Raw genomic sequence first — 22725 nt, forward strand, 5'->3', positions numbered from 1 at the left:
CAGCAGGTCGGTCAGCGCCCGAAAGAGAAAAGACATGTTAGTGTTTCAGGTCAGACCCGACAGCAGAACTCAGATTTCTCTCCTCGCCGGTTCTCACCGTGAGACTGAAATGAGCACCTGCCCTGGCCCGAGATGGTGATCCCACATCCCGAGAGCATGGACAAACATTTTTCCAAATTTCTCCCCCACCTCTCCCGAAGGTGCTGACTGTTCCTGGGGTATGGACTCCACAGGTGCTTCCTTCTTTCCTTCATTACAACAGGGCTTGCACTGCAAAAGTACTTACATAGAACGTAGGCCATTTGGCCCCTCGTGCCTGCTCCACCAGTCAATAAAATCGTGGCTGATCTGATCATGGCCTCAATTCCACTTCCCTGCCCGCTCCCCATAATCCTCGATTCCCTTATCATTCAAAAATCTGTCTATCTCCACCTTAAATATATTCAATGACCCAGCCTCCATAGCTCTCTGGGGCAGAAAATTCCAAAGATTTACGACCTTCTGAGAGAAGAAACTCCTCCTCATCTCCATTTTAAATGGGCTACCCCTTATTCTGAAATAATGCCCCCTAGTTCTAGATTCCCCCACAAGGAGAAATATCCTCTCTGCATCTACCCTGTCAAGCCCCCTCAGAATCCTTTACGTGTCGATAAGATCCCCTCTCGTTCTTCTAAACTCCAAGAAGTATAGGCCCAACCTGCTCAACCTTTCTTCATAAGACAACCCCTTCATCTCTGGAATCAATCTCATGAACCTTCTCTGAACTGCCTCCAATGCAAGTATATCCCTCCTTGGGATTCCCAGGTGCCGGTAGGGATGTTGCACTTTATCAAGGAGGCTTTGAGGGTGTCCTTGCAACGTTTCCTCTGTCCACCTGGGGCTCGCTTGCCGTGTAAGAGTTTCGAGTAGAGCTCTTGCTTAGGGAGTCTCGTGTCGGGCATGCGGACGATGTGGCCCGCCCATCGGAGCTGGTCGCGCGTGGTCAGTGCTTCGATGCTGGGGATGTTGGCATGAGCGAGAACACGGACGTTGGTGCGTCGATCCTCCCGGTGGATTTGCAGGATCTTGCGGAGGCAGCGTTGGTGATATTGCTCCAGCGCTTTGAGTTGTCTGCTGTATATGGTTCACGCCCCTGAGCACCTCGAGTCTCGTTGCCGAGAGCATCAGAAATCAAGCGCAGACAGCGGAAGGAGCGAGCGGCAATCCAGACTCCCCACCCACCCTTTCCTGTGACCACTGTCTGTCCCACCTGTGACAGAGACTGTAATTCTCGTATTGGACTGTACAGCCACCTGAGAATTCACTTTTAGAGTGAGTGGAAACAAGTCTTCCTCGATTTCGAGGGACTGCCTATGATGATGAGGATGACCCCTCCTTAAATGCAGAGACCAAAGCTGTACGCAGTACTCTAGGTGTGGTCTCGCCAATGCCCTGTTCAGTTGTAGCAGGACTTCCCTGCTTTTATACTCCATCCCTCTTGTAATAAAGGCCAACATTCCATTTGCCTTCCTGATTACTTGTTGTACCTGCATCCTAACTTTTTGTGTTTCATGTACAAAGACCCCCCAGGTCCCTCTGTACTGCAGCAATTTGTAATTTCTCTCCATTTAAATAATAATTTGCTTTATTATTTTTCCTATCAAAGTGGATAACCTCACATTTTCCTACATTATACTCCATCTGCCAAATGTTTGCCCACTCACTTAGCCTATCTATATCCCTTTGCAGACTCTTTGCATCCTCCTCACAACTTGCTTTCCCACCTATCTTTGTATCATCAACAAATTTGGCTACATTACACTCGGTCCCTTCATCCAAATCATTAATAGATTGTAAATAGTTGAGGTTCCAGCACTGATCCTTGTGACACCCCACTAGTTACAGTTTGCCAACCTGAAAATGACCCATTTATCCCAACTCTCCATTTTCTGTTAGTTCTGTTAGTTAACCAATCCTCTATAAAAGCAGGGTAGTCCTGCTACAACTGAACAGGGCGTTGGTGAGACCACACCTGGAGTACTGCGTACAGCTTTGGTCTCTGCATTTAAGGAGGGGTCATCCTCATCATCATAGGCTAATATATTACCCCCAATCCTGTGAGCTTTTATCTTGTGCAGTAACCTTTTATGTGGCACCTTATCAAATGCCTTCTGGAAATCCAAATACACGACATCTACTGGTTTCCCCTAATCCACCCTGCTCGTTACGTCCTCAAAGAACTCCAACAAATTTGTCAAACATGATTTCCCTTTCGTAAAACCATGCTGACTCTGCCTGAATGTATTATGATTTCCTAAATGTCCTGCTACTACTTCTTAATAATGGACTCCAGCATTTTCTCAGTGACAGATCTGTATAGACAGTAACTGGTCTATAGTTTCCTGCTTTCTGTCTCCCTCCTTTCTTAAATAGGGGCGTTCTACTTGCGGTTCACAATTCGCTGGGATCTCTCCAGAATCTAAGGAATTTTGGTTGATTACAACTAATGCATCCATTGGCTGAAAACGGTTTGGGACGTCCTGAGGTTGTGAACGGTGCTCTATAAATACATGTTTTCCTTTTACCTCGCCTAAGTGGCTGCTCAGTATGTGTGGGTCTGGACTGTCAGCTTTGGTGAACTATTCAATCTTGGGAGGCAGAACAGCAAAGTTTAATCCTGTCCTTCGCAGCAGCCAGGACTGTTAATGTCCCCTTCTGAGCCAAGGGCGCCAAAGACCAATTGAAGCTCCCTCACTGACTCCTTTGCTGGTATCAGCTGACTCGATACAGACCAGGGATCAAACCTGGAAATTCTGCTTCAGCCAGCACTGCAGCAGCCAGAGTCATTGCTGACAATCGCAGAAACCGAGTCCAAAGAAATCATTTATTCGAAGGCCCTCAAACGTCCCAGTTCTGTGAACGATCAGATTTACTGCGCTGTGGCAGTACCTTCAGCAGCCCCCCATTCGCTCCCTCAAACAGGAGATTCCGAGGTCTGAGAGAGCAGACGATTTCCTTTGCCTCTGCCAAGAGCTGAGCTTTTATTTAGCAAAAGCAAAAATTGAAGTAGACTAACGATTCTCGTCTCAGGAGGTCCATGCAAAACCCTCCCATTAAAGTAACTGCAGCCGAATTGAAAGCCTAGTTGACCCTGGAGACTGAAGGCCTGTTGGCTTTAGCTGGATATATGTACTCTGAGCTTAGTAACAAACCTGGGAGACTCTCAAATCAATAGTTAAGGAAACAAAGCAGCGTTGAAGTAAATGCTGCCCATGCGGTGATTCACAGCTCTTCAGACAGCTGAGAATGTGCGATTCATTAGCAGCACTCCAAGGATTCACCCTGACTGGACAGGGCCGATAATGGAGCCTGTGGGCTGTTCCACCTGCATACTAACGAGTTGACCTCGCTGGATAAAACCCAGTCTCTCACCATGTGCCAGGGCTGCATTGTTGGATACTCGCAGCCTGCAGAGTCCACTCTGGGCAGGATCGCCCAGTTAGATAGAAAAGAAAGAAAGATTTGGAATTATATAGCAACCACCGGACGTCTCAAAGCGCTTTACAGCCAATGAAGTACTTTCGGAGTGTAGTCATTGTTCTAATGTGGGAAACGCGGCAGCCAATTTGCATACAGCAAGCTCCCACAAACAGCAATGTGATAATGACCAGATAATCTGTTTTTGTTATGTTGAGTGAGGGATAGATATTGGCTCTGGACACCAGGGGTAACTCCCCTGCTCTTCTTCGAAATAGTGTCATGGGATCTTTTACATTCACCTGAGAGAGTAGATGGGACCTCGGTTCAACGTCTCATCCAAAAGATGGCACCTCCAACAGTCCAGCACTCCCTCAGTACTGCATGGAGTGTCGGCCGAGATTGATGTGTTTAGGTTCCTGGAGTGGGACTTGAACCCACAACCTTCTGACTCCGAGGCGAGTGTGCTGCCCACTGAGCCGCAGCTGAAACTTAGAGAGTGCCCTATGGCCCGTCGCCCCCTCTGACAGGGTTGGCTTTGTTAGGGGCGGACGGATTTTCCAACTAAGGTTGGGACCTGCCGTAATTCACGTCCCAGCCTTTTTCAAAGCCATTCCACTGAAGTCCCAGCAGAATGGCCGAAGGAATTTGGCCCTAGTATCTATAACAACAACAACTTGAATTTATATAGTGCTTTTAACACAGTAAAACATCCCAAAGTGCTTCATTGGTGCGATTATGAAACAAAATTTGACACCGAACCACATAAGGAGATATTAGGACAGGTGACCAAAAGCTTGGTCAAAGAGGTAGGTTTTAAGTAGCATTTTAAAGGAGGAGAGAGAGAGATGGAGAGGTTGAGGAAGGGAGTTCCAGAACTTGGGGCCTAGACATCTGGAGGCACGGCCACCAACACTGGAACGATTAAAATTGAGGATGTGCAAGAAGCCAGAATTGGTGGAGGGTTGTGGGGCTGGTGGGAGGTTACAGGGATAGAGAGGGAAGAGGCCATAGAGGGATTTGGAAACAATGGTGAGAATTTTAAAATTGACTGGAAGCCAATGTAGGTCAGCGAGCACAGGGGTGATGGGTGAACGGGACTTGGTGCAAGTTAGGACACGGGCAGCATTGATGAGCTCATTTATAAAGAGGATAAAACAAGTTAATGTATCGTCTGAACAGAGTTCTGACATCACTATCCGTTCTGAAGAAGGGGCCATATCCAAAATGTCTATACACCCTCTCAGATGCCGATTGATCTGCTTTCATTTCAGATTTCCAACATCTGAGGTTTCTTTTCAGTTGAAAGTCCGCCGTCTGCTGGCTGTAAGGGCCCGATGTCAAATGAGTTGGGCGGTCTCAACCTATTCCGAGCAGGCACAGGCCCACAGCAGAAAGCTACCCCTTATTTGGTATTACATTGTAAATATTGACACAGGTTTCCATGTGAATGGGATGCTATTGTATCCATTTTTCATGGGACCTTTTCTGAGATTTTTGAGAATTAAAAAAGAAACATGCATACTTCCTGCACTGATTCAGGTGATCAGATAGAGCTGGCTGCTCAGGTTTCCGAGGGTCTAGCTTTCTCTGTGCTGTTATTTAGTGCACGGGTTAGCAACTCTGCGTTAAGTTCCTGCCTGAATTATTTCATCAAAATAATTGACCCATTGATTTAAAATGAGTTAAATACCATGCTAACAATAGCACAGACCAGAATTTAGCGCAGATCTGTGAACTGATACGTTAGGAAATTAAGTCCCAAGAAGTTTTTAAGAAACACAAATTCCGGACCAGGGAGATTTCTTTTAACTGCTTGAATAGCGAGGGTGCTTCACAGCTTTCCAGGTGTATGCAGTCTCTCTCTTGAGAAGCAGTATGAAAAGACTGAACCTAATTTCCACCCCGCGTGTATAATGTTATGTAGTTGCTGTTATGTATACAATAAAGGTACAACTAAGTACTGTTTAACTGAACAAGGTACAACCTTTATTACAGCTCAAAGTGCCTGACTCACAAAATGGCTGGCCTTTTATACCAGAGCAGCACCATGGGCGTGCTGCTCAGAGGCCTCCGACAATGACACCATCTGGTGGCTACAAACAGCGTGTACATATATTATTCACAAATAGCCAGCTTGCCCCAATGACTATCTGCGGAGAGGCAGCACCCAGTGAACCACACAGACCAGGAAGGCCTCAGATTCTAGGTCTGTGATCTCAGGCAGGGCATCAGTAGAGGCTACAATTCATACAATCATAGAATAGCACAGCACAGAAGGAGGCCATCGGCCCACTGAGTCTGAGCAATCCAAATAGTCCCACTCACCCCCTCTTTCCCCAAATCCCTGAAATGTTTTCTCCTTCAAGTGAATGGTTCTACATATTTGGAAAATACCTCATAATTCACAAGTGCCAAAGGGCTTCCTGATGAGTGGAATAAAAAAATCTTTCATTCCTCGTGCAGGTTTTGCAAACATAACAGGAAAAGGTTGGACATATACACCAGTTATAAATTCATTAAAATGCTGAAACAGTAGAAATACAAATTAGTTAAGGCACTTATGATACAATGAGAGAAGAAAGAATGTTGCTATGTGGTGCAATTTTGGGTGAAAATAAAATCATTAGCTGTGATATAAATAGAATATACATCACACTACGAAAGACTGTAATGATTTTTGTCTCTATGAGTGAGATGACTGTCATCATTTATGAGTTAAGGACCTCACGGCAGGTACAGCCTCGATACGAGGAACCGCCGAAGAGAAGAAGAGAGACTGGGAAGTGTTTGCATTCAGAGGGACCTGGGTGTCCTTGTACATGAATCACAGAAAGTTAACATGCAGGTACAGCAAGCAATTAGGAAAGCAAATGGTTAGTTAGCTTTTTGTTACAAAAGAGATTAGAGTATAAGAGTAAAGAAGACTTACCACAATTATACAGGGCATTGGTGAGGCCACAACTGGAGTACTGCATACAATCTGGTGCACCGATGAGTTTTTAGCTGGTACTCACTGCTGGAACTCTTGGTCCAGTGAGTCGATCCATTTTCAGGACTTTGAATTTTTTTCACAGTCCTGCAGGAAATGGATCATAATGGGGGCGGGCCTTAGACTCAAAGCCAGGCCGACTGGCTGAAAATGGGTCGGAAGGCCCAGCTGCCGCTGTGTGTGTGCGTCACCACTCTCTCTCCCCTCCGTTAAAGGGGAGAGGTTCTGACTATTTTTGAAACTTTGGCCACTGGGCCATCAGGGAGGGTATTGGCCAGGTCAGCGGCCTGGCACCCAAGAGGAGGTGCCAGGATGCCCGTTGGCGGCCCGGCTGAACCCGGGGCCAGTATTTTGCCGGCCGATCGGCAAGTCGGCCGGTAAAATCCTTGAACTGCGGCCGAGGCAGTGGGGCCTCCCCTTTAAGGGCCGCCTTGCTTCCGGGCCCGCAGAGGTGCACCAACAGGGAAACCTATTGGGAGCACCGCGCGGCAGGGGATCCACGGAGTGAGGTGAAAATCGCTGGGTAAGTATTTTTCTAGTTTTATTAATTGTATTGGTGGTGATACCACTTGGGCGGTATGGGGTCCAGGTCGAAAAATCCCCGACCTGAATTTTGATTGGGGCGGCCTGTTGAGCCCAACGCGGCGGCCATTCGATTTTTAGGAATGGCTGCCGCAAACGGGCACTAACAGGTCTCTTTGGAACCCTGAATTTCAGCCTCCTGGTCTCCTTACCCAAAGAAAAACATGCTTGCCTCAGAGGGAGTGCAACAAAGGTTCACGAGTAGACTGGTTCCTCGGATGAGGGGATTGCCCTGTGAGGAGAGATTGAGTACATGAGGTCTATATTTCCTAGAGTTTAGAAGAATGAGAGGTGATCTAATTGAAACATATAAAATTCTTAAGGGGCTTGACAGGATTAATGCTGAGAAAATGTTTCCCCTGCTGAGGAATCTAGAACACGGGGTCACAGTCTCAGAATAAGGGGTCGGCCATTTGGGACTGAGATGAGGAGAAATTTCTTCACTCAAAGGGTTGTGAATCTTTGGAATTCTCTATCCCAGAGAGCTGTGGTTGCTCAGTCATTGAGTATATACAAGACAGAGGTCGACACATTTTTGGGAATTAAGGGATAAGGGGATAGTGTGGGAAGGTGGAGTTGAGGTAGAAGATTAGCCATGATCTTGTTGAATGGCTGAGCCGGCTCGAAGGGCCAAATGCCTACTCCAGCTCCTATTTCTTATGTTCTTTTCTTATCCATTCCCATTTGAAGGCTACTATTGAATCTGCATCCATTACCCTATCAGGCAGTGCATTCCAGATCCTAACCACCCGTTGCATAAAAAAGTTTTTCCTCGTGTCGCCTCTGGTTCTTTTGCTAATTGCCTTAAATCTGTGTCCTCTGGTTATCAACCCTTCAGCTGTTGGAAACAGTTTCCCTTTATTTGCTCTATCTAAACCCTTCATGATTTTAAACACCTCAATCAAATCTCCTCTTAGCTTTCTCTGCTCTAAGGAGAACAACCCCCGCTTCTGCGGTCTATCCTAGCAACTGTAATCCCTCATCCCTGGAACCATTCTCGTAAATCTCTTCCGTACCCTCTCCAAAGCCTTCATACCCTTCCTAAAGTGGAGTACCCATAATTGGACATTGTACTCCAGCTGGGGCTGAACTAGTGTTTTATAAAGGTTTAGCATAACGTCCTAGATTTTTGTACTCTGTGCCTCTATTTATAAAGCCCGGGATCCCATAATATTGGCCTCCATAATACTGGTGCTAGGTAGATGGAAACAAATTGGATGGCCATTGCGGTGAGGATAGAATGAGGCTCCTACAGTAGAATTGCCTGCTGTTTCACTGCCCAGGTTCACACAGGAAGAATGACCATTTGGGTGAGGGCCCAGAAAGTGCCGAGCTCCTACGCAACTGTACCCCGGACAAGGTACAGCACCGACAGGAGAGAAAGTGGTCATTAATTTAGATCAGATTTCCTTCGGCAGCTTGGGATGTGAGCTGTTTTATTCACTTGTTTTTGGGATAAGAGAAATTCTAAGCATAAATAAATAAGAACTGCAACAGCAAAGCTCACGTACCAAAGAAGCAAGGTATTCCTGCTATTCATGTCACTGCCATAGAAAGCAGGAAGTTCTCTGTTTCAATCACATTCAGGTACTGCTTCACATGTAGATTCAATTATTTATGTACAAATGTGGAGGCACTTTTGTTAAAGTAGTTATAACCAAACCCCTTAACACACTTCATCCCTGGGTTTTGCTGCATTAAAAATTGTGGTTAAGAGTCAGTCAAAGTTATAGGCAGTCCCTCGAATCGAGGATGACTTGCTTCCATGCCAAAAAAGGATGAGTTCACAGGTGTTTCAGTGAAGGACCCGAACTACATCCTCAAGAGTGGAAGATACCTGTGCGTGGATTCTTTTAACGTGTGGTGGTCGTTGCACACCAGCCACCACACGGGCTTGACAGAGCTAGGTCTTGGTCCAGTGGCATGGAGGTTAAGAAATGTGGCTACAATAGACTCTAATTTGCCGTTAGCACATACTGCCGTACTGTCACTCATTAGAAGCTGATTAGAAACTGCACTCCCATCCCACATATCTGGGAACCTGCGAGTTATTGGGTGTCGGAGTGTGGCCCTCAATGCCCTGCTTTTCTTGGACTAGTCTTCTCTCTTGAAGGCATTGACTCTCACTGGGATGTGGTTTCAAGGCAGCTCGCCCAAATAGACATTCTTCACACAAAGCGGTGAGTGCTATTCAACCATCCAGGGCATCACAGCTGAGCGTCTCCCCTCCCCCCACATACACACACGGTCACTTTCCAGCTAGCTCAGCACAGTCTGGATGTGGCAACTGGCGACTTGGTTGATGTATTTGGCTCGGTACCAATCCCAGGACAGTGTGGGAGCTGGAGCTGGGATCTCGTACAACTCACCCGGTTGTTTGCTCCTGGCTGACCTCTGTAACTGCAGGCAATGACCTCGGGAGTTCATTTATATCTCAACTGTACTGAAGTTACAAAAGAAATGTCAGAATATCGTATCTCCGCAGAATTTAATTCACAGGCGCATACTGTGAAGCTCCTCCCCTCAATAATTCAGCCATTAGATGCAGCACGTGGATTGGTACCAAACCATACAGAGCAGGGTGCCAGGTTCGATCCCCAGTCCCTATTGAGTTAACAGATTCTAGTCGGGGCAGCAGGTAAGGCTAGAATTAGCTCCGTGGTTCAAGGCTATGGAGATGAAGGAAAATCAGCTCAGGTTTCTTCGGATCCCTCTCCATTGCCTCTTGCTAGAAAGTGTCTTTGTGTAGATACCAAGTGAGGACAGAATTAGACTGAGGTCTGATTAACAACAATTGGTATTTATATAGCACCTTTAACATAGTAAAATGTCCCAAGGCACTTCACAAGAGAGTTAAAAAACAAAATTTGACACTGAGTCACATAAGGAGATATGAGGGCAGATCACCAAATGCTTGGTTAAAGAGGTAGGTTTTAAGGAGCTTCTTAAAGGAGGAAAGAAAGGTAGAGAGGCAGAGGGAATTCCAGAGCTTAGGGTCTTGGTAGCTGAAGCCAATGGTGGAGCAACTAAAATCAGGAATGCTCAAGAGGCCAGAATTCGAGGAGCGCAGAGATCTTGGAGTATTACAGGGTTGGAAGAGGGTACAGAAATAGGGAGGGGCGAGGCTATGGAGGGATTTGAAAACAAGGATGAGAATTTTTAAATCGAGGCGTTGTATTACCGGGAGCCAATGTAGGTCAGTGAGCACAGGGGTGATGGGTGAGCGGGAATTGGTGCGAGTTAGGACATGGGCAGCATTGTGTTGGATGACTTCAAGATTACGTAGGGTAGAATGTGGGAGGCCAGCCAGGAGTGCATTGGCATGGTCAAGTCTAGAGGTAACAAAGGCATGGTGAGGGTTTCAGCAGCAGATGAGCTGTTGCAGGGGCAGTTGGGCGATGTTCCGGAGGTGCAAATAGACAGTCTTGGTGATGGCGTCGATATGTGGTCGGAAGCTCATTTTGTGGTAAAATATGATGCCAAGGTTGCGAACAGCCTGGTTCAGCCTCAAATAGTTGCCAGAGAAAGGGCTGGAGTCTGTGGCCAGGGAACGGAATTTGTGTCAGGGACCGAAAACAATGGTTTCGGTCTTCCCAATATTTAGTTGGAGGAAATTTCTGCTCATCCAGTACTGGAAGTAGGGCAAGCAGTTTGACAATTTAGAGACAGTGGAGGGGTCGAGAGCGCTGGTGGTGAGGCAGAGCTGGGTGCCATCAGTGTACGTGTGGAAATTGCCGCTGTGTTTTCGGATGATGTCACCGAGGGGCAGCATGTAGATGAGAAATAGGAGAGGGCCAAGGATAGATCCTTGAGGGACTCCAGAGGTAACGGTACGGGAGTGGGAAGAGAAGCCATTGCAGATGATTCTCTGGCTACAATTAGATAGATAAGAATGGAAGCAGGAGAGTGCAGTCCCACCCAGCTGAATGACGGTGGAGAGGTGTTGAAGGAGGATAGAATGGTCAACTGTGTCAAAGGCTGCAGACAAGTCGAAAAGGACGAGGAGGGATAGTTTACTTTTATCACAGTCACATGGGATGTCACTTGTGACTTTGGTGACAGCCGTTTCGATATTGTGGCAGGGGTGGAAACCTGTTGGAGGGATTGAAACATGGAGTTCCGGGAAAGATGGGCACGGATTTGGAAGGCGACAACACGTTCAAGGATCCTGCAAATAACACATAGTACACACACACCCACACACACTGGGTTGGAGTTTCCGTTAGGTTGCACTGGTGGTTTTTCCAACAGAATTCTCCTGCACCGCAACACTGGACACCACACCCCCCCCAGATGGAATTACTCACCATGGCAAGTTTCCGCTCATTGCGCCTGTTATGTATGTAACCTTGTATAAACCTTGTACAGCCACCAGAGGGCTCATCCCCCGGAGTCCCAAGGGATCCCACAATCCCTTGGGAGCACAGGCACTTAAGGAGGCGTCACAGACTGGAGAGGCACTCTGGAGACCTGCAATAAAAGACTAAGGTCACACTTCTCTTTGAGCTCACAGTATCCAGTCAGGCTCTTTATTCATATATAACAGCACCCATTTGAGGGCCTTCGAGAAGGTTCTTAAAATGAAGCTGTTTTTCTTGGGCGCAAGGACACTAATAGGCATGATTAAAAAGCTTATAAATAGTAAAAGATATAACGTAATAAGAAACTGCCTTCTGACCAGTGAAACTAGTAAATGGTTCTGTGTAGCTTTTTAAAGTAATTTTCAGTTATTTAAAATTGGGTTACTCACAGAAGGTGGATGAGATACTCTAATTAAAGATGCTTATTTTTTATGAAAAATCCATTTTTAGCTGTATTAATTACAAACTGCCACCAAGGTTAACACTCTCAAATATAGCAAGGAATGTTGGTTACTGCAAAATAAATAAAAATAAACAACGACGTTCTAAAACGCTGCCCGATTGCGCTGGTTCACGGAAGGTTTTACGTCCGGCGATATACAAATGAGTTTGAGTGGAAACTTGAACAGAAATTTTCAATTCGGAAAATTGGCGCAATTTTGGACACAGTTTGCGCCCGGATCACCGACTGCACCCAAAGCAGAAACTCTACCTCACTGACATTATTTCTTCTGTTTGATGCAGACTTTCCACTTGCAACAGTTGGAGAGAAGGGCTACAAAATCCCCGTCTCACAGCTGTGTGAAGGAAGACATTCATGGCAAGGTAAGAGCATTGGGCCAAGGCAGTCAACCCGCAGTTATAGAAACATAGAAATTTACAGCGCAGAAGGAGGTCTTTTCGGCTCATCGTGTCCACGTCAGCCGACAAAGAGCCGCACGGCCCTCGGTCAGCAGCCCTGAAGGTTACATATAAACCTATGAACAATGAACAATGGCGGAAAGGGAAAGAGCACCCAGCCCAACCAGTCCACCCCACACAATTGCGACACCCCTTACACTGAAACAACTGGAGCCATGTCTGTGCTTGTTGCTGAGGGGGTGATTTTAACCGAACCCACCCAGCGAAAGGTAAAATCGGGTGGGGTGTAAAGCAGGAGGCCGATCTGATTGCTCAGTTTCCCCGCTGGGTGGGTTAGGTTACAATTATCCCCCTGAAAGTCAAATGTCAAGATCGGTAGCCAGTAGATGGGGTGCACTTATGGGTAAGAGAGTCAGGCACTGCATTATATTTGATGTTCTTAGTGTAAAGACTAGCCCCACCCTATCTTTGTAACCTCCTCCAGCCTTCAAGATCTCTGTGCTCCTCCAATTCTGGCCTCAGGTGCATCCCTGATTTTCATCTCTCCATTAGTGGTTGTGCCTTCACTGCCTGGGCATTAAGCTCTGAAATTCCCTCCATAAACCTCTCTGCCTTTCTACTTCTCTCTTTGATATCAGCCACATAAGGCGATATTAGGACAAGTGACCAAAAGCTTGGCCAAAGAGGAAGTTTTAAGGAGCTTCTTAAAGGAGGAGCGAGAGGTGGAGAGGCAAAGAGGTTTAGGAAGGGAATTACAGAGCTTAGGGCCGAGAAAGCAGTTGGACCTGTTTTTTTCCTTTATTCTATTGGAAGGTGTTTGGCCTCCTCTTCGCAACTGGGCACAGTGAGAGGATTGGAATTGTAGTGTGTGTAGGCCCCTTTAGTAATGACTCCACGAGGCAGGGTATGGTGCTTAAACTCTGCTGACCTGCAGTCTTTTATTCCAGCTCCTGAGTGAGAACAACAAGCTGTGAGTTCCCTTTTATACTGGGTTTCCTGCCGTGTGCAGGCAACCCTTGGGTCTCCAGCAACCGCACCCTCTAGTGTACTGGTAAGGTGTGTACAGTACAAGGGTACATTCAATGTTGCATACAGTGTTACAGACATCACACAGTAAACAGGCAAGCATACACAACAGGAATCAGCTTACTATGCGGGGAAGCACAGACATGGACCCATGTCCCATCACACCCTGCTGCAGCATTCCTGAGAGTGCCCACAAGCCAGCACTCAACAAAGAGTGAGCAACTGGATTAAGCACATTAATGGGCAGAGGGTTAGAAACTGGTCTTTCGCCTTTGGGACCTGGCTTCAAATGCAGCTCAGACTGATGGGTTGAAAGTATCATTTTCTTGGTGGAAAGGCTCCGATATGAAATGAATTTAGACCGTCTCAATCAAGTTTGGAGGGCCATAGGACAAAATGCCTTAATTCAACACAATTACCAGCAGTCTTATTCAGACAGGTAACAGGATGTGGGCAATGGAAAAATGTCTTCTGGGGTTGAGGGCGCCACTCAGCACGTGCACCGTGCAGCAAGCCCAAGTGGCCATTCTCCATGTGTGCGCGGCTAGATAGTGAGCGACAGAAGGCTGTTTGTGGAGGTTATCGTGCCCGAGCCTGTACCCATTCATGCCCAGTACCACTCCACGCACACACATACGCATCGACGCATCCGTGCACTTTCCAAGCAGGACGCTCAGGAATGTGGAGCTGATTTTTTTTTCCCCCTCCCTAGACAAAGGCCAGTTGTAGTTCCCAGCTGCCGCCCTGACTAAGGTCAGCTAAGTACTGCACCACATGATGTATCTATCCGTTTGGAGCCCAGGGTGCTGACCTCTGTCCTCCTTCGTGCTTTGTTTGTGTTCTGCCTCTACGAGATGTTAAGCCGGGGCCCCGTCTGCCCTCTCAGGTGGACGTAAAAGATCCCATGGCACTATTTCTAAGAAAATCAGGGGCGTTATCTCCGGTGCCCTGGCCAATATTTATCCCTCAATCAACATAACAAAAACAGATTATCTGGTCATTATCACATTGCTGTTTGTGGGAGCTTGCTGTGCGCAAATTGGCTGCCGCGTTTCCCACATTACATCAGTGACTTCACCCCAAAAGTACTTAATTGGCTGTAAAGCTCTTTGAGATGTCCGGTGGTCGTGAAAGGCGCTATATAAATGTAAGTCTTTTTTTCTTTCTGCCTCTAGGCCGAGGCTCGAAAGAATGCAATGCAGGAGAAGCTGAAGAAGAAGGATTATGAGATCGAACTTCTGAAGAGGGAGCTCAGGAAGCAGGACCAGGAGCTGTGTGACACCACCACTCAGCTCGTCAACCTCCAGAACACTGTGGTACGCACACATCTTGCACCAGATTTACAGACAGCCCAGTGCAGGTTTTAATGCTCACGTGTAATCTGTGTGCATCGGTCACCAAAATGGCACTTTTCACGAGGTCTTAAGTTCTTTTTAAAAACTTTTCCTGGGATCTGGGTTGAAAGGAAGCTTGGACTGAAAGGATTGAAGCCTCCTCTCCCTGCTGGTTGTTGGGGAGTCCTGTGTAAAATTGGTTTGGGGTTGCCTTTATCCAGTAACTGAGCTCAAAGCTGAGGCACATTTTTGGGAGCAGGGTAGAGGGAGTTTTATGTTCCATCTAACTGTGCTGTGCCTTTCCTGGGAGTGCTTGAGGCTGACACTGGATGCCTGAGGTGGAAGGTTCCAGTCCCCTCGCCTTGATCAGCATATCATTCAAGTCAAAAACATAGAAACATAGAAATTAGGTGCAGTAGGCCATTCGGCCCTTCGAGCCTGCACCACCATTCAATAAGATCATGGCTGATCATTCCCTCAGTAACCCTTTCCTGCTTTCTCTCCATACCCCTTGGTCCCCTTAGCCATAAGGGCCATATCTAACACCCTCTTGAATATATCCAATGAACTGGCATCAACAACTCTCTGCGGCAGAGAATTCCATAGGTTAACAACTCTCTGAGTGAAGCAGTTTCTCCTCATCTCAGTCCTAAATGGCCTACCCCTTATCCTAAGACTATGTCCCCTGGTTCTGGACTTCCCCAACATCGGGAACATTTCTCCCGTATCTAACCTGTCCAGTCCCGTCAGAATCTTACACGTTTCTGAGATCCCCTCTCATCCTTCTAAACTCCAGTGAATAAAGGCCCAGTTGATCCAGTCTCTCCTCATATGACAGTCCAGCCATCCCTGGAATTAGTCTGGTGAACCTTCGCTGCACTCCCACAATAGCAAGAACGTCCTTCCACAGATTAGGAGACCAAAACTGAACACAATATTCCAGGTGAGGCCTCACTAAGGCCCTGTACAACTGCAGTAAGACCTCCCTGCTCCTATACTCAAATCCCCTAGCTAAGAAGGCCAGCATACCATTTGCCGCCTTCACCGCCTGTTGTGCCTGCATGCCAACTTTCAATGACTGATGAACCATGACACCCAGGTTTCCTAATCTGCTGCCATTCAGATAATATTCTGCCTTCGTGTTTTTGCCCCCAAAATGGATAACCTCACATTTATCCACATTATACTGCATCTGCCATGCATTTGCCCACTCACTTAACCTGTCCAAGTCACCCTGCAGCCTTTTAGCGCCCCCTCACAGCTCACACCGCCACCCAGTTTAGTGTCATCTGCAAACTTGGAGATATTACACTCAATTCCTTCATCCAAATCGTTAATGTATATTGTAAAGAGCTGGGGTCCCAGCACTGAGCCCTGCGGCACTCCACTAGTCACTGCCTGCCATTCTGAAAAGGGCCCGTTTATCCCGACTCTCTGCTTCCTGTCTGCCAACCAGTTCTCTATCCACGTCAGTACATTACCCCTAATACCATACGCTTTGACTTTGCACACCAATCTCTTGTGTGGGACCTTGTCAAAAGCCTTTTGAAAGTCCAAATACACCACATCCACTGGTTCTCCCTTGTCCACTCTGCTAGTTACATCCTCAAAAAATTCCAGAAGATTCGTCAATGATTTCCCTTTCATTAATCCATGCTGACTTGGACCGATCCTGTCACTGCTTTCCAAATGCACTGCTATTTCATCCTTAATGATTGATTCCAACATTTTCCCCACTACTGATGTCAGGCTAACCGGTCTATAATTACCCGTTTTCTCCCTCCCTCCTTTTTTAAAAAGTGGTGTTACATTAGCTACCCTCCAGTCCATAGGAACTGATCCAGAGTTGATAGACTGTTAGAAAATGATCACCAATGCATCCACTATTTCTAGGGCCACTTCCTTAAGTACTCTGGGATGCAGACTATCAGGCCCTGGGGATTTATCAGCCTTCAATCCCATCAATTTCCCTAACACAATTTCCCGCCTAATAAGGATATCCTTCAGGTCCTCCTTCTCACTAGACCCACTGTCCCCTAGTACATTCGGAAGATTATTCGTGTCTTCCTTCGTGAAGACAGAACCAAAGTATTTGTTCAGTTGGTCTGCCATTTCTTTGTTCCCCATTATAAATTCACCTGAATCCGACTGCAAGGGACCTACATTTGTCTTCACTAAGCTTTTTCTCTTCACATATTTATAGAAGCTTTTGCAGTCAGTTTTTATGACCCCGGCAAGCTTCCTCTCGCACTCTATCTTCCCCCTCTTAATTAAACCCTTAGTCCTCCTCTGTTGAATTCTAAATTTCTCCCAGTCCTCAAGTTTGTCACTTTTTCTAGCCAATTTATATGCCTCTTCCTTGGTTTTAACACTATCCTTAATTTCCCTTGTTAGCCACGGTTGAGCCACCTTCCCCATTTTATTTTTTACTCCAGACAGGGATGTATAATTGCTGAAGTTCATCCATGTGATCTTTAAATGTTTGCCATTGCTTATCCACCGTCAACCCTTTACGCATCCTTTGCCATGTTTTAGTACTCATAACATCAGGAGCAATAACTTGGAGGAGTTACTGCACCCAATATGGTAAACTACAGTCAGTATCACAAGGCATTGGCTGAGAGGAATTAATGAGCCCAGTACTGTCGAGGAGCTGAATAAATAAGTAGACTTGAAATAATGAGATAATTTGAGCACTTTGATCATATTTCAACTGATGTTAATCCAGCTCCCTCACACTATCGGGCTCAATATCAGCAGCCTGTGTTACTGACGTGTCCCTATTGATATTAGTCCAGCCCTTTTCCTCTTGTGACTTCCTCTTGATGGTGTCATCAGCACTTGATGTTAAACGGCTAACATTTTTTTTTAAATCAACAAAAACTACAAAAATCAACTGATTATTAAAGTTAATCCTAATTACTTGGAAACAATTAGATTTTTAACGTGAATCCTGAGGCTGGGGCTCAGCCTTTGGGACCAAACCTTTATGATCATTTACAATGGGAGGAAGAGCCATGTTATGACAGTTAGGTATTAAGAAAGACTTGCATTTATATAGCGCATTTCACAACTACCAGACATCTCAAAGCACTTTACAGTCAATGGAGTACATTTGAAGTGTAGTCACTGTTGTAATGTGGGAAACATGGCAGCTAACTTGCGTGCAGCAAACTCCCACAAACAGCAATGTGATAATGACTAGATAATCTCTTTTTGTTATGTTGATTGAGGGATAAATATTGGCCAGGACACCGGGCATAACTCCCCTGCTCTTCTTCGAAATAGTACCATGGCATCTTTTATGTCCAATTGAGGGATCAGATGGAACCTCAGTTTAACGTCTCATCTGAAAGACGGCACCTCTGACAGTGCAGCACTGCACTGGAGTGTCAGCCTAGATTATTTTGTGCTGAAGTCCCTGGAGTGGGACTTGAACCCACAACCTTTTGACTCAGGCTACCCACTGAGCCACATCTGGCATTAAGAGGAATATCAACATTTGGGAACAGTGTTAACACTTCCTCAGCACCAATCCCCAGAATGCTCTGCAGCAAAGGAAAACACGGCAATAGCCAAAACATGAAGCTAACAATCCCACTGCTGTCCAGGAGAAGACATCACCTTTGACCATCAATTGGAATGTTTCATCTCCATAAAACAAACAAAATAAAGCCCATCCCCTTGCTCCTAACTCGTTATTTTTCAGTAAATTTTAATGAGCATCTCCCAATGTTTGAGGAGCGTCCCATTGATATCTTTGGCGGGAGAGGGGGAATTAGGATGAGGATGGGGAGTGTTGTACCGCAGCCTCACAACCTGGTTCTGGACTGCACCTCCAGTTGGCCTTAAAGTAGTGAGTTTTTGCTCCCTCTGCCAAAGGCGCCGTCGCTCATTGGGATTCAGGATCTACAGGCACCAACCACCCTCTGGTACCATGGAGGGGGAAATGCAGGGGTTACTGGATAAAGCAAGAACCCTGGCTGGGTGTTTCTTTCCCTGCTTGGTCGAGGGGCACTGAGCTCAGAGCTTGGAAAAGAAATTGGACTCCAGAATGCACTTCTTAACCCAACAGGTGGCAAATGTCTGTAAATGTGCCAGGCAGAGTCATAAAGACACAGGCAAAATGCAGTTGCTTACTAAGCCGAGAGAGTTCAAATCTTAGAGCAATGAGCTTCAATTGGCTCAATGTCCTCTCCTCGCCCGTGATTGTTCTGACTTTCCTGTGTTCACTACAGAGCAAGTGCATTGTTCTGGACATTTCTGCATCTCGTAAAGTGTTGCAGTCTGACAGGAGATTAGATCAAAAGGCAGTTGCGACATAGGCTGCAAACTGAGTGGGATGAATGGAGCTGGGATATTGAGCTCGACAGAGAAGTTACATTCCTAACACAGAAATGACTGCCCGTGGAATGAAGGAGGTGATGGGCTGCACTGGCAACATTCCTCATGAATCCAGGTCTCTGTCACAGACACTTGCCTCGCTTAGTTACTTGCCTCGCTTAGTTACTTGCCTCGGTTAGTTACTTGACTCGGTTAGTTACTTGCTGCAATTACTGGCAGAGTTTGTAACTTGCCGCGGATGTGTCATGGTGGGGATATTCAGAGGGAGATCCAAAAATGACGGACAGGAAAAGTGTAAAGCGCTTTGAGACGTCTGGTGGTCGTGAAAGGCGCTATATAAATTCAAGTATTTCTTTCACTGGTCCACTCACCTTGTACTGCACAGTTGTGCATCACAATACAGACACTCCCCACCCACCCGGAACCATGTAATCTCCTGGGAGAGGCAAAACGACAGATAAAAACCCAGGCCAATTAGCAGGGGCAGAAAATGGAAAATTCCTCTCCGACCCCCTTAGGCAAACGAAACTAGTCCAGGAGATCACATTGACCCTGACTTACATAACAATATGCCTACCTCTTGTACTAGGTGATCTCTCCCCCGCCAGAAACAAGTCCAGCTCTCGCTTGAAGGTTATACAGAGAATCAGTGTTCACTGCAGGAACCGGTCACTGTTCCAGAGGTCCACTATTCTCGGAGAAAAGAACCGGCTAAAACCCAACCAATTCTGCCGGGATAAATTTGAAAATGTGACCCCCTGCACCTCCCTAACCTATTTAGTTGAAATAATTGGTTGTCATACACACAATCTACTCTTCATTATTTTGTTAGCCTCGATCGAATCACTCTTAAGTCTGTGCTTCTCAAGTGTAGAGATCCAGTTTGTTGAGCTTATCTGAGTAACTAAGGTGTTTTAAACTGGGAATCAATCTTGTGGCCCTCCTTTGCACCTTTTTCAAAGCCTCCATAACCCCCGCCATGTGAGGAGACTAAAACTGGGCACAGTATTCTAACTGAGAGCTAGCCAAGGTCTTGGACAAGGGCAAAATGGTATGCTTTATTTTGTAATGAACTGTCCTGTGAATACACCCTGGAACCCTGTTTGCTTTAGCTAAAGCTTCACAGCATTGGTCGTGGACCTTTAGAGATGGAAGCATTAGAACTCTTTCTTTCACGTCTGGCTTTAATTCTTTCCTTGTAGGGTGGTGTACGTATGTTTAGCATTTGACCTGCCCACATGCACGACCCTATTATTAAACATAATTTTCCAACATAGGCCCATTCCGCCAGCCTGTCTAGATTTGCTTGTCACACATACTCTACAGTCCTAACTCTCACATATATCTTGATATCGTCTGCAAACTTGCGGATCATTCCCACAAAACCCGCATCCAAATCATCAATGAAAATAGTAAATAGCAAACCGATCCCTGCGAAACGCAACTGGTAACTGGTCTCCAAGCAGATCCAAATCCACTGACAACCATTTTCTGCCTCAGGGCACTCAGCCAATTATTAATCCACTGCAGCAGAAAATAGTTGGCAAAGGCCCCATCCATTGTGAAAAGTCATAAGTCAAAAGGAATCCAGGTTCATTCCAGGCCTGTGCTGAACCACCAGATCTCAGATGGGGCAGCAGTGGGAGTTCTACAATTGGCTTCAGCTGCCTATGGCTATGGAGGGAAAACCATCCTGGGTTCCCACTCCCGCTTGCTATCCAGTGACTCCCCTACTGGACATCGGGGGAGGACAGAATCAGGATTTAACCCCCCCCCCCCCAACCCCCGTCAAATAACCCACCAACACCGACTGTCTAGGCTCAAATAATGGCCACTTGGGTGAACTGCTGAAGGTCTGCTGCACTCCCAAACTGTACCCCAGCGCGAGTTAGCAACTTCAGGAGAGATGGGGGGGAATAAAACATAATTTTAAATATATTTTAAAAAAGCACAGGGTTATATTGGATCAGGTGCGAGTTTACCCACAGTCACATTGTGTTTTCAAGGGTCTGTAAAGTGTATCTTGTAACTGTAACCATTCACAATGGCAGTCGATTCCAGTCGATTGTGTGATCCTGCCTCTGTCAATATTTGGTAACATGGAGCCTGATGCAATGGTTTTCTTTCCCAGGAGATGAATCAGAAGCAGCTCCCAGAGGAGTGAGGGATGGATCAATCCAGGATATGCTGAAGCCTCCTCACACACTTGCAGCGCACCCTCGGCCAGTTCATTGCTGGGGAATCCCTTTCTAGTTTTAGAAAGCCCCAAATTTCCGGTGTTTCTTTAATTTGACGTCATATTGAGTCTTGTCGAATTCCTCTTCAAAAGAAAGACTTGCATTTATGTAGCGCCTTTCACGACCTCAGGACATCCCAACACACTTTATAGCCAGTGAAGTATTTGTTGAAGTGTAGTCACTGTTGTAATGTAAAGCACTCTTTTATATAGTGTATTCTTAATTGAATGGTGCCCTAATTCAAATTATGAGATATTTAAAAAAATGTTTAAATGACTGTCTACTGCTGAGAATTCAGACAGTATTCCCGGCCTCAATGTCCCACTTAAAGTATAAAAAAGTCTGGATCCAAGTCTTTGGCGACAGATACCTGACTTTTTCCTATCTCCCTAAAGTGTCCATTGGAAGAGCTGGAAACATAAACGTGCAGCCTCTTGGCTCTCCAGCAGGGTGAGCAGCATGCTGGTAAATGTGCAAAGGGAGCGAATGGGACTCCAGAGGCCAGCAATGCCTTTCTCTCCTGGCCCCAGCATCAATATAAGAGTGCCTGTATTTATGTTGCCAGATACATTGCTCGTTGCAGCCCACTCTTATTTTGTCAGTCAGTCAGTTATTCAGTAACCACTAAGTACAAACACAGTGTGTGTTCCTCTAGCGAGGCGCAGGCTTAACATGGGGATTAATTGCCTGTGACCTCAGTACAACTGAGTTGGGAGGGTGGGCCATTGGGGGGAGAGTTAGCGCGTCCAGCTTTCCAAGCTGCTTTAGCAAGTTCCTGCCTCCAGGCGAGCAACATCCAGCTTGCGTCGATGCGTCATTAGGGCGAGCCTCGATCAGATGAAGCAAACTTTTGTTTTAAGACCGCGGAGAGCGGATTACAATCAGGGATGTGAACCGACGATGCTCGCCGCGCACACAGCGCTCCCTAATTATGTTGGCAGTCAGAGACCGAGCTCATTCTCCAGTGGCTCGCACAGAAAGTTACGCTGAATGGTCGGCTTTGCAGGGCATGTTGCTTTTTGCATGCACGCCGCGCACTTTTGATGAAAGTGGTGCTGTGTTGGAGCAGCAGCGCACATCGGGAGGGACTTGAGAGTTCTCACCTTCCCCCTGAATTCCTGACCTCGGTCACTTTGCTGTGGGGCGGGGAGCGCGATAGGCAGGCTCTTGCTCACACGGAATGAGGGATGTCAGGGGCAGATTCGGCGCAAACTCAGGCCTAGAAGTGCAGCTCCTCCCTCAACAGGGGAGAAAAAATAGTTAACAAATATTTTTTGACTATTTTAAATTAAATAACAAATTATTTTTATTAGCCTGTAAATGAAAACCAGGGCCCAAAATTCCCCCCAAATTCCAACTTTGAAGATAAACGCTTAAAGTCCCCAACTATCCTGGGAGAGTTGGAGACGAGTTCACTGGTTGCCCGTGTTAGTGACATCATAAACATGGTCATGGAACTTTCCTCTGGTCGGACTTTCTCCTGAAATTGTAAACATTTTATGAATGAACTGGAGGAAAATGTCGTGAATGTA

The 22725-nt window shown here is 46.3% G+C and overlaps 1 protein-coding gene across 1 annotated transcript in view; it reads left to right on the forward strand.

The window, feature by feature from the left end:
* The window catches only part of LOC139229270 (forkhead-associated domain-containing protein 1-like), a 160083-nt gene extending 138909 nt beyond the window's left edge, over nucleotides 1-21174 (forward strand). The window contains exons 29-31 of the mRNA XM_070860929.1: nucleotides 12136-12216; nucleotides 14454-14594; nucleotides 21088-21174. Coding sequence (XP_070717030.1) covers nucleotides 12136-12216; nucleotides 14454-14594; nucleotides 21088-21120 — 255 coding nt within the window. The 3' untranslated portion in view covers nucleotides 21121-21174. The remainder of the gene's footprint in view (nucleotides 1-12135; nucleotides 12217-14453; nucleotides 14595-21087) is intronic.
* The last annotated feature ends 1551 nt before the right edge of the window (nucleotides 21175-22725 follow it).

Source organism: Pristiophorus japonicus, chromosome 18, assembly GCF_044704955.1.
Source record: "Pristiophorus japonicus isolate sPriJap1 chromosome 18, sPriJap1.hap1, whole genome shotgun sequence".
NCBI lineage: Eukaryota > Metazoa > Chordata > Chondrichthyes > Pristiophoridae > Pristiophorus > Pristiophorus japonicus.